This window comes from Rana temporaria, chromosome 1 (genome assembly GCF_905171775.1).
Source record: "Rana temporaria chromosome 1, aRanTem1.1, whole genome shotgun sequence".
Taxonomy (NCBI): Eukaryota; Metazoa; Chordata; class Amphibia; order Anura; family Ranidae; genus Rana; species Rana temporaria.
The window spans coordinates 100,169,702-100,185,605 of record NC_053489.1 but is presented as its reverse complement, the minus strand read 5'-3'; the positions used below and the strand labels follow the sequence as shown (position 1 = coordinate 100,185,605).

General features: G+C 42.4%; 1 protein-coding gene across 2 annotated transcripts in view; it reads right to left on the bottom strand.

Moving 5' to 3' along the window:
- Window positions 1-15,904, bottom strand: part of CERT1 (ceramide transporter 1) — a 108,367-nt gene that overhangs the window by 19,139 nt on the left and 73,324 nt on the right. For both annotated transcript variants that reach the window (XM_040341267.1, XM_040341276.1), the window contains exons 4-10: window positions 13,707-13,814; window positions 12,538-12,676; window positions 10,929-11,012; window positions 8,434-8,591; window positions 7,616-7,708; window positions 4,017-4,100; window positions 1,947-2,039 (exon numbers count right to left, since the gene is read on the bottom strand). In XM_040341267.1, coding sequence (XP_040197201.1) covers window positions 1,947-2,039; window positions 4,017-4,100; window positions 7,616-7,708; window positions 8,434-8,591; window positions 10,929-11,012; window positions 12,538-12,676; window positions 13,707-13,814 — 759 coding nt within the window. The remainder of the gene's footprint in view (window positions 1-1,946; window positions 2,040-4,016; window positions 4,101-7,615; window positions 7,709-8,433; window positions 8,592-10,928; window positions 11,013-12,537; window positions 12,677-13,706; window positions 13,815-15,904) is intronic.

Below are 15,904 nucleotides of genomic sequence, written 5' to 3'. Positions count from 1 at the left end.
TTGTAATCCACTCTTACTGTAGTATATAATGTACAATGTGTGTATTTCTGTAATATAATTGTGCCAAATACCTTCATTATAGCACCGCTCTGCGCTTTTGTGACCTGCCGGAGCTCTCTTCCCTGCATTTATGTTACAGGAACACACACATTGTGTACTACTGTAATAGAGTGGGTTATAGGATTTTAAACTAGGGCTTATTTACGGGGTAGGGCTTATATTGCAGTCGTCCTGGAAAAGTACGCTAGGTCTTATTTTAGGGGTAGGTTTTATTTTCGGGGAAACAGGGTACCATCAACAAAGACTTACTTATGAGAGCCACTTTGACATTGCCAATCCTGCAGAACTGTACCCAGTACAGTAAAACCTTGGATTGCAAGCAGAATTTGTTCCCGAAACATGCTTGTAATCCAAAGCAGTCCATCAACGCAAATTTCCCCACAAGAAATAATGGAAACTCAGATGATTGATTCCACAACTACCAAAAAAAACCCAAAAAACTAGGAAATGCATAAAGCAGAATCCAGCGGGAGCTCCAGAGTATAAAAGAGAGTGGTGCCTTTAAATATAGTAATATGGTTACATTAAATAAAAGGTACAATATTTAGCAACTCGCATGGTAGATGATTAAAACAGGCACCCAGGGTAAAGCTGTCCACCTCTGCACCGCCATCAAAGTCATCCCTTCCACGTTATGCTCCATGGGCGCTTCAATATCGCTCTCCTGCAGGGTAGTCTTCCTGGTCATGATAGCACACAGACAGCGGTGAGAGTCAAAGGTGTAAAGTATGGTCTATGTGGATAGCGTTACCTTGGATGCTTACAAAGATTTTGATTGGTCAATTAAACCGTTTTTCCAGTACCATGTTAATGGCAATCTTACCCAGACTTAACTATTCCCTAAAGAGTAGGACGTGTTCCTCCAAAACATACATCCTTGAAAGTAGATCTTAAAAGGCAGACCTTAAAATCTGTATGAGAAAAGTCAGTCTGTATAAAAGTCATCTCCATACTGCGACTCTAAGGGTCCTTTCAAAACAGGCTTGTCTGCTTGCTCAGTGAGGGATTGATCCGCTGATCCCCGCTGAGCAGGTGGATGACAGGTCTGTCTCTGCTCACTGTGCCAAGACCAACCTGTCAGAGCTCCACCCTCCTCTATGGGAAGGTTGGATGAAAACAGACCACCTATCCGTTTTCATCTGATAGACAGATGGAAAATGTGGTCACCATTCCTCTGTATTTCAGACAGGATCAGATCTGATGGGATAGCAGCTGACAGGTCACCACTGACATCCACCGCGCCATAGGAGTGAATAGAGGCTCCGATCAGGTCCGCCTGAAAAACAGTCAGGCAGGCCTGATCGGAAAACACATGTGAAAGGGGCCTTATGGCCCGTGTTAGCAGGCTGTTCAAGTCAGAACTGGTAATGGGGATGCAAAAGCTGTTTTATGAAGCTTAGGATATCAACAGCAAGTCAAATACGCCCGTCAATGAATTTTGAATGATCCCAGAAGCATCTCAAACTAATGTTAAATGTAAATGGAATCCACCAGGAAGCAAATTGTAGTTTTTCCATCACAGGCCATAAGACCTACAGGACTGACACTGATTTGGGGGTTTGCAGCTGATAAGCAGCAATTCAATTTGTTATGGAAAGTAGGTATCAGAACTTTTACAACATATCAGAAAGTCCGTGGACTTATTGTATGTGGATTTCTCGCACAACTAAAAATCTATTTATTAACCTCTCAGTACATCATAGCCCTTTCCAGTGCAATTCCTACCTGCCCAGGCAATGTTCACTACACACACACACACACCACTGGTGTTACTACATTTCATTACTGCTGCCAAAAAAAACAGCACTGGTGATGTACATCCTTAGTAACACCATCAGCAGTATAAAATATGAAAAATCTTCATGGTAAAACATAGTAAGACTCACGTTTCTGGCATATCGGTGGTTTCCCACCCCTGTGAATGCGTCACTTGCTGGTATAGGGGAAGATAAATGTGTCCGACTCTTCTCTGACTGAGACTTGAGAGAAAAAAAAAAAAAAACAGTATTGGTAAAGGAGTTTTTTTTAAATACATATGAGAAAATTAAAAAAACAGCACCACATAACAAACCCGGCCACTCCCCCAATTATTTATTTATTTTTTTACACATGACGAAGCGATAATTGATACACAAATTAGCATTTAATAGTAGAAAGCAGATTATCTAAAGAATGGATTACCCAAAAGCGGCGAGTAAAATTTTTTTTTGGACTGTGCTGCAGCAGGACCTGTGTACTGCACACCTCGTGTACTCCCAGCTGAGGGTAAGGCTCTGTTCACAATGCCACAACTTGGGAGACCCAAAGTCTCAGGACATGTGAAATCCCATGTTAATCAATGAGAGCTGCCTTAATTGGCACTACTGAAGTCGCTCTGACTTTAGAAAAGGTTCCTGTACCACTTCAAGGTGACTTCCATCAGACTTGTGCCCTTAGACTTTGTTGGAAGTCACCTCCAAATCAGATCCCCATCTATATTGATGCAATTTGGAAGAAGACATTGCAGAATTACCCAGGCATTCCCTGAAAGTCACTAAAGGTTGCAAGTAGTACTCAAGTCACCAGCCAGCAAATCTTCAGGAGGCCGTCTGGCAAAGTCGCTCAAGTTTCAGGTCGCAGTGGTGTCTATTTTTAATGGTGCGATTTTGGAAAAGGTTCCCCTACATTTTTCGGACCACCACCATATATAGTCCCCACTGTAATATCCAGACATATCCCCCCACTAACATCCACAGACATCCCCACATTGTATAGGAAGATTAGTGCTTGCTTAGTCTTACCAGAGAAGCCGGCAGAACACAAGCAGTTGAGGCCGGGTGACGACGTCAGCATGCCGCTCTAAGCTCACCTAGGCCGCCGCCGGGTGGAAAGAGATGGCTGACGCTGCGGGAGTTAGGCCGAAGCCGCAGCCTTTTCCGAGGCAGCAGTGGAGCTCCGGTGTGCCGATCCACATATGGTGACCCGTTCGGATCACGGATCATTTACGATCCGTTGCACCACTAGTACCAATCAAAAGAATTTTGATTGATCAAATTTCCACAGCCCTAATATCTATATCTCGATAGAGAGATATATCTATATAATATCACAGGACGACCCGGAGGGGTGAGCGCAGGACGACCCGGAGAAGGACACAGGGGATAGTCGGGGATGATCGGTGCAGCGCGCGGGGGGTTACAAGCACAAATCTCCCTGTATATATTGCAATGGAGGAGGAGCTTTCAGTCTTTATTGAACTCTAAACAGGACCATCAGTGTTGGTAACTCCGCCTGCCGACCAATCCTGACTGCCCAGGTATCGGATAAGGCATTGGAGCATTTGCACAAGTACTCATGCAAATTCTAAGTATCGGCACCAACCCTCAAAAAAATTGAAGTTCCAAGTAGGTAATGTATGGTACTGGAAAGAAAGGATTTGGTCGTCTATACAACTAAAACCAACTTTATTACAAATCTTTAATAAGAACCACAAAATCAAATACACAGAGGGAAGCATGACAGTAAATACGTTTCTCAATTACTTAGCTATGAATAAATAATTCGCAATAAAGGCGATTTTAGTCGGGGGGCCAACCAACTTCTCTTTCCAGTGAAGATGGCTACAAGTTGGGCCAGCACCCAATTAGTGAAATAGCAATGGGGTAATTAGCGGACCTAGCGGGAATTTCCCTTCTGATTAGGTAATGTATGACACCTTGTATACATGGCTCCAGACCACTTGTCTAGTTTCATCAAAAGGACAGGCAATTAGCCCGCAGAACATTCTCTCTAGCATCTGGCTTTCCACCATTTCAGCACATGTGTGGTCACCTTTACCCACAACTAAATAAAAAAAAGCAAACGCCTTGCATTTTTCAGTACTGTGAAAGGGCAGTTTAGGCTTTTACTTCAAGTGTGTATTCGTTTTATCACTTTATCTGCCTTCACTCTGCATGAAAGAAAATTTAGTTCTTTACCTGCTCAATTTTGTCTTGACGGTCCAAAGCAGCCTCAACAGCATCAAAGAACTCTTCCTCGTTAATAAGACTGTTGGGTCCCTCCTGTCAAAGCAAGACATGGTTAATTTCTGTGTATTAAACACATAAATTGAACATACAACTTACTCCACCCTGCAGACACTGCAGTTTTCCTCTGTGCAACACCTGCTAAAGCAGATCACCAACAAAAAGATATTAAGAATTTTAGGAAGATCAAGGTTACTTTTATACAGAAATTGTTAACGGAAGTATTACCTATCTTAGACATTGCTTATTTTTTTTATTTTGGCAGAAGCCGTAAAAATAATGAACACACTCTAAAGTCCAAATTCCCTTTTTAAATATTTTTAGGGTATATAAACTGGAATTAGAATTTTTGTTTGTATACTCGTAATAGCGGCGATTGTGCTTTGCCTGACTCAATGAAAAACTACAGTGATCATTCCCAAACCAGGGAAGGACCTACTACAACCTGACTTATAGGTCTATATCACTACTCAATTCAGATGTTAATTTGCTGGCCAGAGCTTTGGATAACCGCTTGGTGGGGGTCATCTACGGACTGGTACGTGTGGATCATTAGGGGGTTCATTCTGGCTAGGTCTATGGCCTTTAACATAAAAAAAGGTTGTTCTTGGACATTTTACTCCCAGTGGATAACCCAGGAAACCGTGCCATTTTCTCCCACAACACTGCCAAAGCTTTTGACAGCGTTGAGTGGAGGTACTTGTGGGCGATGGGGCGCATATTTGGTCTAGGTTTCAGACTTAAATCCTGTGTAAAACTAGTTTATAATGAACCTAGGGTACAGTTTAAAATAAATTACTCCCTATTTGAGTCCTTTCACTTACACAGAGTATGTGGATGATGTAATGGCAGCAATTACTGACTTATAAGGGGACTGTGATAGTGTGGCAGACAATCAGACACAAACTGACTACCTGCTACCGACATCTCCAGGGACACCAACGCCATAATCAGTGCCATTATACACTGTACTAATGACACTGGCTGGGTAGGGGTTAACATCTAAGGCAATCAAGGGGTTAAATGTGTATCCAACAAGGACTAGTGTTTACACTGTGTGGTGTTTTACTAGCAATGTGTAAATTTTTACTCTCTTGCAGAGAAGAAAAAAAAACAAAAAAAAAAAACCGAGCACCACTGAAGTAGAGGCGCATCGAAATTTTGGGCGCCGAAAACGGTTTCCATTCGGCAGACAGCAAAAAAACCTGTACAGAAAAGGGGCGGGGTCGGCAATAGGCGGCACCCATGATGAGAGTCACCCTGGCGTGCCCCAGTCCTCCACTCCCTCCTCGCTGCGATCTCCATGTGTCAAAGAAGCCGAATTGTCCAGGGCGTAGTAACAATGTCCCATCTCCCACTTCTGGGGGTCCTAGGTGTTATAGAAGATGAAGTAATGAGCAATGATATGAGAACGTTCTTGAGGCTGCTCTTTTACCATGTCAGGAAGCGGATTGTCTTAAACTAGGTGAAGAGGGATTATCTTACTCTGCTTGGAAGGGTCTAGTTAATGCAAATATCACGCTGTATAAAAAAGACTTATGAGGCAAGAGGCAGTAAGAAAAAATTTCATAAAGTATGGGGTAGATGGGTGGACTCCAGGGAAACTACACCTGGGGATATATTCAAGAAGAACTTGTCTATATTAGGACTAAATATTGTACACCGTAAATTGACGGGGGGGGGGGGGGGGCAAACTCTGGGGGTCTGGGAGATGACGGCACAATGGTTTAGGGGGTACTCACTTCCATGTTTTTTTCCCCCTCTTTTTTTTTGTTCTGTGTCTGTTTACCATGATATAAGCTGATGTAATCTACTGTACATCTATAAATGGTGCGCAGTGTTTCATAAGGAAGAAAAAAAACGCTATTTGTACTTGCATATCTGTTCATGTTGGGAATGTATCTGGAATGATATATTTTTTTTCTCCCTACATTTTAGGGATGTTTGCAACTACGGTATGTCTGTACCTGGTGTACTCCGTTAAGCTCTTTGTATGTGCATTTGGCAAATAAAACCTTTAAAAAAAAAAAAGTCCCCCCTCCTGTTATAGACGACACACTGATCTAATGGCGGGATATTGAATAAGTGTGACATGATCACAGGAGGCAGGACATTGTTAGTGCGGCCCGGGCAATTCAAACCCTGCTCCGTGACACAGAGATCGCCACTCTGATCTGGGCACAGGCATGCTACATATGATGGACACTTGTGAGGCTGTTGGGCACAGGCATGCTGCATACGACACTGGTGAGGCTGCATTGATCTCTTGCATCATGTGTGCAGTCTGACCATCTCCTGTACCATGTCTGCTAGAGGTGCACTGAATGGAAGCCATTAGCATGGTGTTTAAGAGATTGCAGACATGATACAATAGATTAGTTAGAGACTGCATTTTTCTTGACCTTTCTTGCACTAAGAAAGTGCCAATAATGGCAAATTCATATTAAAATTGACATTAAAAAGCTGAATACAAAATACAATTTTATATAAATATCTTCGGCCTAGTGCATCTTTCATTTTAGGCATTGGCACCAAAATTTCCATTCGGTGCACGCCCAGTATGAAGAGAGCCCTGTGTTTTCCATCACAGGGCTCTTCTGTCAGTCACTGAGCTGATCAGCGGGTCCCAAACATAAATCATTGGCTCGGGACCCACTGATCCGCTTGTGCTGCAGTGAATGACAGCACAGTCTGCGTGTATATGTGCGAGCGGACCTGGAAGAAAGTAGAGACTTACAGGTACAATATTGTGCCTGTACCAGCCGACCTGCTGCGGTAAAAGTTTGGCAGAGGTAGAGCACAAGAATTTATCAGCTCCCAAATTTTCTGCCAAGATCAATGGATATTTTTTGCACTTTACCTACAGATAGAAAGGGTAAAGTAAAGTAGGTAAAGTAAAGTAGGTAAAGGTAAAGTAGGTAAAGGTAAAGTAGGTAAAGGTAAAGTAGGTAAAGGTAAAGTAGGTAAAGGTAAAGTAGGTAAAGGTAAAGTAGGTAAAGGTAAAGTAGGTAAAGGTAAAGTAGGTAAAGGTAAAGTAGGTAAAGGTAAAGTAGGTAAAGGTAAAGTAGGTAAAGGTAAAGTAGGTAAAGGTAAAGTAGGTAAAGGTAAAGTAGGTAAAGGTAAAGTAGGTAAAGGGTAAAGTAGGTAAAGGGTAAAGTAGGTAAAGGTAAAGTAGGTAAAGGGTAAAGTAGGAGTGAGAGTGGGAGAAGAGCAGATGACCTATATGGACTGTAGGAGTGAGTGGGAGAAGAGCCGATGAAGGAACGTGTAGGAAAACAAAAAATGGGAGGACAAAAAAGTGGGCAAACGGGACAAAAAAAATAAATCAATCTGCAGAGCAGAGATCGAATAGATGAGTGCTAAATACAGCACTCCCAACCCGACCAAAAAGATGCTGCGACAGCCATGTATCATGCATGGAGCAATGTAATCTGTGTGGACGCTGGGGCACAGATGGATATGGGTCCATGACAAGCAACATCAGGAGAAGCAAGTTACACATTTTCATAGCATCACTCAGATACTACTTCTTGCAATAAAGGGTAACATACTTCATAGTCTGGTCCTCCAAAATGAGCTTTCTTCTTTAGTTCAGTCATGGCATTCCTATATGCTTCTTCCACACGTCTCCTTTTTTCAACTTCCTACAGAAAAAGGATAGAAATCTTATTTCTACACAACAATCCCTACGTGTCCATTATCCAACTATGATGTGTTATTCACTAAAGGAGCACATTTTAGACTTGATATAGTGGATAATTTAACAATCACACTTAAAGTTAAGGCCTGATGGAGGAGCTTCACAAGACCCAGGAGCGTGTGCTCTCGTCTTTATTCATACTTCATTATGGGTGTTCTAGCCCGGCTGATTTATTTCTACCTGGAAATCAGAGTAAGAACAGATAGAAAGGCTAGTGGGTTGGTGGGTTTATCTGATAAACACCATTGGCTGAACCGGAGGAAACTCCAAAATATACAATAAAGACCAGGCCAAACTGCCAATAATGTTGCACACCCACTTAACACACAGGGTTTAAATAACTACCACTGAAACTTGTTGAAAAGCTTGTGAAAAGGCCAACACCAAAATGTGATGCCTGGAAATGAAGCGGCCACATTTTTTAACTAGCTAGATACCAAGATAAACAATGGGTTAGCCCAGTGTTTCTCCAGTCCTCAAGGCACCCCAACAGGTCATGTTTTCAGGATTTCCCTCAGTTGAAACAGCTGTGGTAATTACGAAGGCAGTGAAACTGATCAAATCACTGATGCAAAATAATGGGAAGCTTGAAAACATGACCTGTTGGGGAGCCTTGAGAACTGGAGTTGAGAAACCCTGGGTTAGCCTGATAGCCAAACCTGGAAATACCTTGTCCAGTCGTTTTTGCCAGCTGTCCTCCCGTTTAACCATAAGGTCAATGCAATGTGACAGTGTGGCCAGAATTCCTGCTGTAGTAGCTTTGAACGTGATGGCTTCTCCTTTAAAATCAATGCCATTAATCCCCTTGGCAGTCACATGTGGGAACACTGAAAGAAAAAAAAAAAGACAATTGTACTTAGAACATCGAATTAAACTACTTTTTAGTGTTTTGGTAACAAGTATTGGGTAAAAAAAAAAAATACCCACCAATTTAGAAACGTTTAATACTGGCTTTATAGAGGTATGATTAACAGTATCACAAGTCAACGTACACACTTTATATAAGACCAGGATGACCATTTCACAACTCTGTACAGCCTCTCTCAAGGTAGCAGATCTCCTATACAATGTCCTGAGCATTCCAAGCTAGAAAGGCCACCGCTAATGTTCTGCTAATGCAAAGAGAAGCAGGAAGAAGTGCATACAGATTCTGCTGGTGCCATTTGTTTTAGGAGAGATAGTAAAGTGCATCTAAGATCAAGAAAATAAACTCCCTGATCACACACTGCAGTCCTACACAGAAAAGTTATGGCAGGCCATAGATTATTCAAATTCCTGCTGAACCAGATGAGATTCAAACTGTGTAGGGCCAGGCTAAATGTACCAAGTTGATCAATCAACTTAGGAACAAACAGTCCGTCAGATTTACAAGCAATTATCTCTAGCGACTGCTACAGCCATTAGTGATAATCAGTCTTCTCCTGGCAGGGGCAGCTTCTCTGCTCGAATGGTTCGAATCTCAGTCGGTTCAGCAGGAACCCTTTGAGATTTGAACCCTGTGTGGGCAGGCTGAAGCTATGAAGTTGATCGATCAACTTGGGACAACCAGCCCACCGGATTTACGGCTGCTATAGCCACCTGCAATAATCGCTGTCTTGGCAGGGGGAATTCCCGTGTCACCACAGTATTGATGGGGGAAGCATGCAGAAAAAGAAATTTTCACTGTCTATGGCAGAGGCAGGCAACCTGGAGCCCTACAGCTGTTGTGAAACTACATTTCCCATAAGGAAGTGCAAGGCTAGCAGTTACTCCCAGAGGCATGATGGGACTTTTAGTTCTAAAACAGCTGGAGGGCCCCAGGTTGCCTACCCCTGGAAATCTTTAAATGGCAGCAGTGCACTTGGACAGCCACTTGGCACAAGACCAAGGAAAGATGGCAATCATTGTGGTAGCGTTCACCAATACAGTAATTCTCTGCTTTCACAGCAGTCCCACATGTATATGTATAGTTACATTGGACCAAGCTGGACAAGTGTAACTATGCAATAAAAACCATACCTGGGGTTTGAAGCAGTAGTATTTCAGAAGGTGAGAATGGCATTTTAGGAATGTTCGTTTCCAAAGAGCTTTGTGTGCCAACAGACATCGAGGAAAAGCAGGGAGCCAATTACAAGAGCAATTACAGGATCAAGGGGACGATGAATACTCAAAAACACTGGAGTTGATTTACTAAATGCAAACAGGCTGTTCACATTTCAAGGGAATTTGTTTTATTAACTTAGTACAACGTAAATGAGGTGAAGCTCTGCTGACTTCCATCATCCAAATCACATGCAAGCAAAAAAAAAAATATATATATATATATATATATATATATATATATATATATATATATATATATATATATATATATATATATATATATATATATATATATATATATATATATATATATATATATATATATATATATAATGATTGGGTATTCTTTGCAATGTGTATTTTGCTACATGATAAAAAAAATTCACTTGCAAAGTGAACAGTCTATTTTCCCCATTCATACTTACCTTGGTGGATGCAGCATCAGTCTGATGCTGCATCTGTCTCCCAGCATCACTGAACTGAGCCACCAAATACCGCCGATGGCTCGGTTCTCACTCCTCCCCGAGCAGAGCGATGCTGCCAGTCAGCATCACTTCTGCTCTACTTCTCAGCACTCATTGGAGCCGAGCAGTGAAGGGGCAGGGAGCAGCTGCCTCAGCGGCTTGCCGAGACTGCCATCAATCAAGGCAGCTGGCGGATTCAGACTTGGAAGTCGTGATGACGCGCTGCCCCGACTGATGGCAGTGACAGAGAGTGGACTTCAAACTGCTCTCCACTGAAAACGGGTCACAGGAGTACAAAACTTTTGTGACCCAGAGGATAAGTCCAGCCTAAAAAGCTTAGACTGGACTTTAAGTAAATCAAACCCACTGACAATGAAAACCAGTTACTAGGGGGAGTAATCCCTTTTTCCGCAGTTATGTAAGCTCATAATTGGCTGAAAAGGGACAATTTTCCAACAAAATAACTACTATACTAGTAAGGCAGTATTTAATGCAAATGATTCAAAATGTACCAATATACCAAGCCATTTAGGCACCGGAACACAAATCACAGTACAGTACAAAGGTGAATGCTAAACTGCAGAAATGACAAAAGCTATAGAAAAGACATCAACTTACATTTTTCTCTAGTGCCGTTACTTGTGTGATTGTACTCCCCCTCTGCGTGGTTCTGCAGAAAGTCTTCCTCATCATCTTCAACCACTAAACAAGCAGAAGTGAATTAGTGTGTGAACTGTCATTTCAGGTGCACGGCAGTGGCAGCAGAGTACGCTGTATACAGGACAATATCATGGAAACAACCAAACATGTCGTTCTTCTCCAGTTATTCACCAATCCTGTTTCAGATCACACACAAACAGCTCTTGTGTGAGGCTAGCACTGCCAGGAAGGGAAGAAGCCAGAAGCTCTGCCAGGCCACTCCAGAAGAGGAGGATCAGGGCTGCTCAGTGCAAAACCCTTGCACAGATAACTTTTTTATTATTCAAACCTTTACAATCACTTTAATTGGTTGTAAATCTCAGACAAGAAATATGAACAAAGCAAATCCCTCTATAGTGTGTACTTGTCTCAATCCAGAGCACCAAGTGTCATTCCTATATTCTGCTTCTTTCCACTACTATTAACATGAGTCACTTGTGACAAGTTTTCCTGACACCAAGAACAAAACGGTGACATATAATGTTAACATTTTTCATGCAGATAATAGCGCTTAATCAGAACACATGATTATGTTCTGATTAAGCGCCGTTATCTGTGTGAAACGTGTTAATATTTTTTCTACTAGTGCTCGCTGTGCTGTATATTATTATTATTATTATACAGGATTTATATAGCGCCGACAGTTTACGCAGCACTTTACAATATAAAAGGGAGACAATACAATAAAATACAAGAGGATTAAGAGGGCCCTGCTCAGAAGAGCTTACAATCTAATAGGGTGGGGCAGGTGGTATTTATTGTTCACTACAATAAAGATTTTGGCATCCTTCGGGAGTGTGCAGCCATTCATCCATTTTTTCCTGTCGATTTCAGAGGCAAGCCAAACGGGCACCTCATTAGACTTGCAGCACTCACACCTTGAGCGGCATTTCCTCATCATTGGATCATCCTCAGTGTATCCCTGCCCACAATCTTGACAATTATATTCAGCATGAAGTTTAATTATGGCCAGAAAAGACATTTTTAGTGGCTAGTGGGGAAATGGCCCTAAATTGGTGAACGTACAGGAACAGTTGGTCCCATGCTGGCTGTGCTGAGTGACGTCAAACCACCAAACTAAAATTGCTTATTGCCCAAGAAACCCACAGCAAGTACTGGAGGAATGCTAGGTTTCTGTGGAACCTTGGTTGAGAAACGCAGATGGACAATCACACAGCTGCATGACTCAGTCACCTGCTTACAACTAGGGCAGGGCCTTGTAGGGCAGTAGAGCCGCACACTGATGAAATGTTACTTGACATGCCACCTACACAGAGCAGCATGCCTCTACATGAGGGCTCAGAAACTCATGACTTTTATGGTACCTTGTACATGTCTGTTGTGAAGGAAAAGCCCAATTTCCTTTTCTATAATAAAGAAACAGTTTTTAAGCATTGTTTAAAGGAGAAGTTCACTTTTAGGAGGTTCCCCTTTGGGTAAGGGTCCTGCTTTAAGAAATTATACTCAGGGATACTTTTTCCCTTTTTGGTCTTTCCCACCAAATTGAATCTACAGCTTAAAGAATTACCTTTATCCCGCTCAAGCTCATCTTTACAGTCTGCATCAGCGCATGCATCAAAATACTTCTGCAACGTGTCGACCTGCCTGCATAGAATGTCGCGGAAAGTCTCCATTTCAGCAAGTTTCTCACGTAGACTGTGCCCTTTCTGAAAAGGAAAAAAAAAAGGTCAACAAAATGTAAAATTTCCTCAGAGAACACCTTCGAAAAGTTGAGTTCAGACAGTGGTTATCTGCTCTTATAAACTGAACTACTCCAGGGAAAAGGAACAGCCCTCATATGTGTTCACCAAAAAGGTTTGGCAACTTAGCAACTTCATGCACTATTTTTGCACACTACCACTAATCCTCACCATATGATAGTATAATGGATGGTCCGATTGTGTGCCTAAAAATCTGACAGGCAGACCCGATCGGTTTGTCCGTATGAAAGGCACCTTACAGCAATGTGTTGCACATGTTTCTGTAATGTACAAATGTTTAAAACAATTGTATATGCCCTTTTTTTCATTTATACTAGCAACAGCCCTCAAAAAATCCACTCGCCTGCTCGCATTTTGCGGGCTGGCGAGCACCACCGGCAGCCTGTGTGTAATGGGAGAACACAGTGATAAGTTTTCATTTTAATTGCCATGTTCCCCGCCGCTCGCTGTCAGATCCAGCCCCGCCCCCTGGTCCCGGGACTTTGATAGACAGATCACCCGTCAGATCCTGGTGACCAATCAAAGTTCCCCGGCCAGGGGGCGGGGCTGAATATGACATTGAGCGGCGGGAACACGGCAATTAAAATGAACACCGTTATGACTGTGTTCCCTCCCGCTGCGCTCTGATCACCTGGGCGGCTCTCCTGTCCCTCTCCTCCCCTGCACAAGTAGGCTGCATGCGGTGGACACGGGCTGTATGTGGTGGACAATGATACAATTGTTAATATTTATTTTTATAACTTAATTCTGCATAAAACATTCAAGTGTCATTTAATGATAATTTATGAGGGCGTATTTAGGGGCGAAATAACTGGTGGCGAGTAACCCTTGAGACCTTGCTAGTAGCTCAGGACTTAAAATTTTGAGCCCTGCTAGCAAGGTGTATTGCAAGAGAGCTTGAGAAATAAATTATATATATATATATATATATAATATGGCAGCTGCAACTGGAAGTAAATACAGCTAAAAGACTGACCTTGAACGATGATGTAGATGTGGCTGAATAGCCGCTTGCTCCAGACACAAGGGAGACCATCGAGCCATGCCGTCGTAGGCTAGTCTCGGATCCATAACCAGATTCAGACTAAGAAAAGAAAAAAGAAATTACACATGAATCAAAGCAGCACATAGACCATCAAGACTTAAAATCATTAACCGCTACAGAAAAGGATAGCATTTAAGTCAAATGAATGCTTGCAGTATCTTATGGGAAGATGTACAGGAAAAACACTAACCCCTCCATGATCGGGGGGACATCTTGTACCTGCTTGAATCATTTTGGTAAAAGGACGTCACCCTTTCTCCTCAGGTGTTTGCATTCAGGAACAATGCAATGTTCTTTCTATAACCTCTGACATTAATTGGCACCAAATAGAAATAACTAAATTATGTCAGGTGTTCACAAGCTGGGGGTATGACTCGGCCTCCAATATTGACAGCAAAAAAAAAGTTAAAACATATAGATGTGTAAAACGCAAGGCATTGTACCATTCGGCTCCGATTCGTAAAATGTTGAACACAGATCCTAATGCGAGTACGGATTGCCACTTTAAACAAGTGGCCATCAGGCTTCAGCACTTCTTGAAGCTTGCTGAAAACCAGCGAAAGCCTGCTATCAGCTTTCCTACAGTGGCAATCAGCACTCCCATAAAGATCGGTGTTCAACATTTACAAACTGGGGTTGAAAGCTTGCCAAAAGTTCTGCAAATGCCTTGTCAAAGCTTCCTGTTCACTGCTCTTATGCAAGCAGAACCCCAAGTCAAACAGTCCAAAAAAAAAGTTTACAAAAAAACAAACATGTCACACTTCACTTAAGTGGTTTTACACAGAACGGCCTCGATCCTCCTCTCCTCAGGTTCCCGCCAGCACTGGTGGCTCTGCTCTCCCTCCAACATCTCGCATGTGCCCATTATAGTCAAGCCACTTGCTTTGGGGCACTCGATTGTGTGTCCAAAAAACGCACAGATTGCGTCTAAGCCCATCCTCTGCTCCCACCTCAATGGCTCCAGCTGCTGTGTTTGAGCCTGAAGGAGAGAGCTGCTGCTCTCATGCACATTGCTGGATCAAGATCAGGAAAGTGGGGGCCAGGGGGGCTGCACTAAGGTTTTTATTACCTTGAGCCCTGGTTCACACTTCTGCGAGGATGCTAGCAGCTCCTGGCCCTGCCATCCTCCGCAAGGGAAACCCGTTCGGCTTCACTGCCAATTTCTTACAGCGCATTCTCTTTGTGAATGGGCAGGCTGCTCTCTGGGATACACACAGTTCCCAGAAGGCAGCGCGCCACATTTACAGGAAGACACTGCAGGACGACGGAGGAAAAAGACCCACCGCTGACGAAGAGGCAGATTACGAACTTCCGCATAGCAACTGACATTTCTGGTAAGTATAAGGCCTCATGCACATTGAACGTTAAAATAACGTTATAAAAAACACCAGTAGCTTTGCAGTGAGTTTTTCAATTTTTTTCAAAGTTTTTTCAATGGCATTTTTCTGCATTAGCATTCCTTGGTTGAAGAATTTTTTTTTTTTTCCAATGGATCAAAAAAACGTTAAAACATGCTGGCGAGTGAGTTTTTTGGGCGTTTATCAGGGTTTATGGACGTTTATCAGCGTTAGAGCGTTTTTACAGCTGAAAAACGTCTCCCAGAACCCACTATTTTTTTTTTTTTATTGCTCAAAAACGCCACTGCCCGAAACTGCCGATAACAGCCTATGTGTGCATGAACACATAGGATAACATGGAGAGTTTATGGACTAGAGAAAGAAAAAAAAAAAGTCTACTGCCAAAACCAGCTGCTGTAAAAACGTCCAGTGTGCACAAGGCCTAAAAAATAAACAAACATTTTAGGATTTTTAAAAAAACAAAAGAAACAAAAACAAAGATTCAGGGTGGAACTCCCACTTTAAGTAGACTTGTTTAATTTGACTTTGTCCAGCTTTGGCCTAAAGTTTTTAAACAAAGTTTTCATCACATACCTATGCAGCCGCTGAGCGTGCACTGTAATGGTCTATAGTAGCATTCGCGTTTAATTTTGTCAGCAGACGGGAAATCACCTGTAAAGCTGCCTAAAGTAAACCAGTCATGCTTAATGGCACTCTTCCATTCAGGAGAAGCCTTGCATTTGTAATCAATGCATATAAAAGCTTCCTCGGATTGGCCCATGTGGAAGTTTA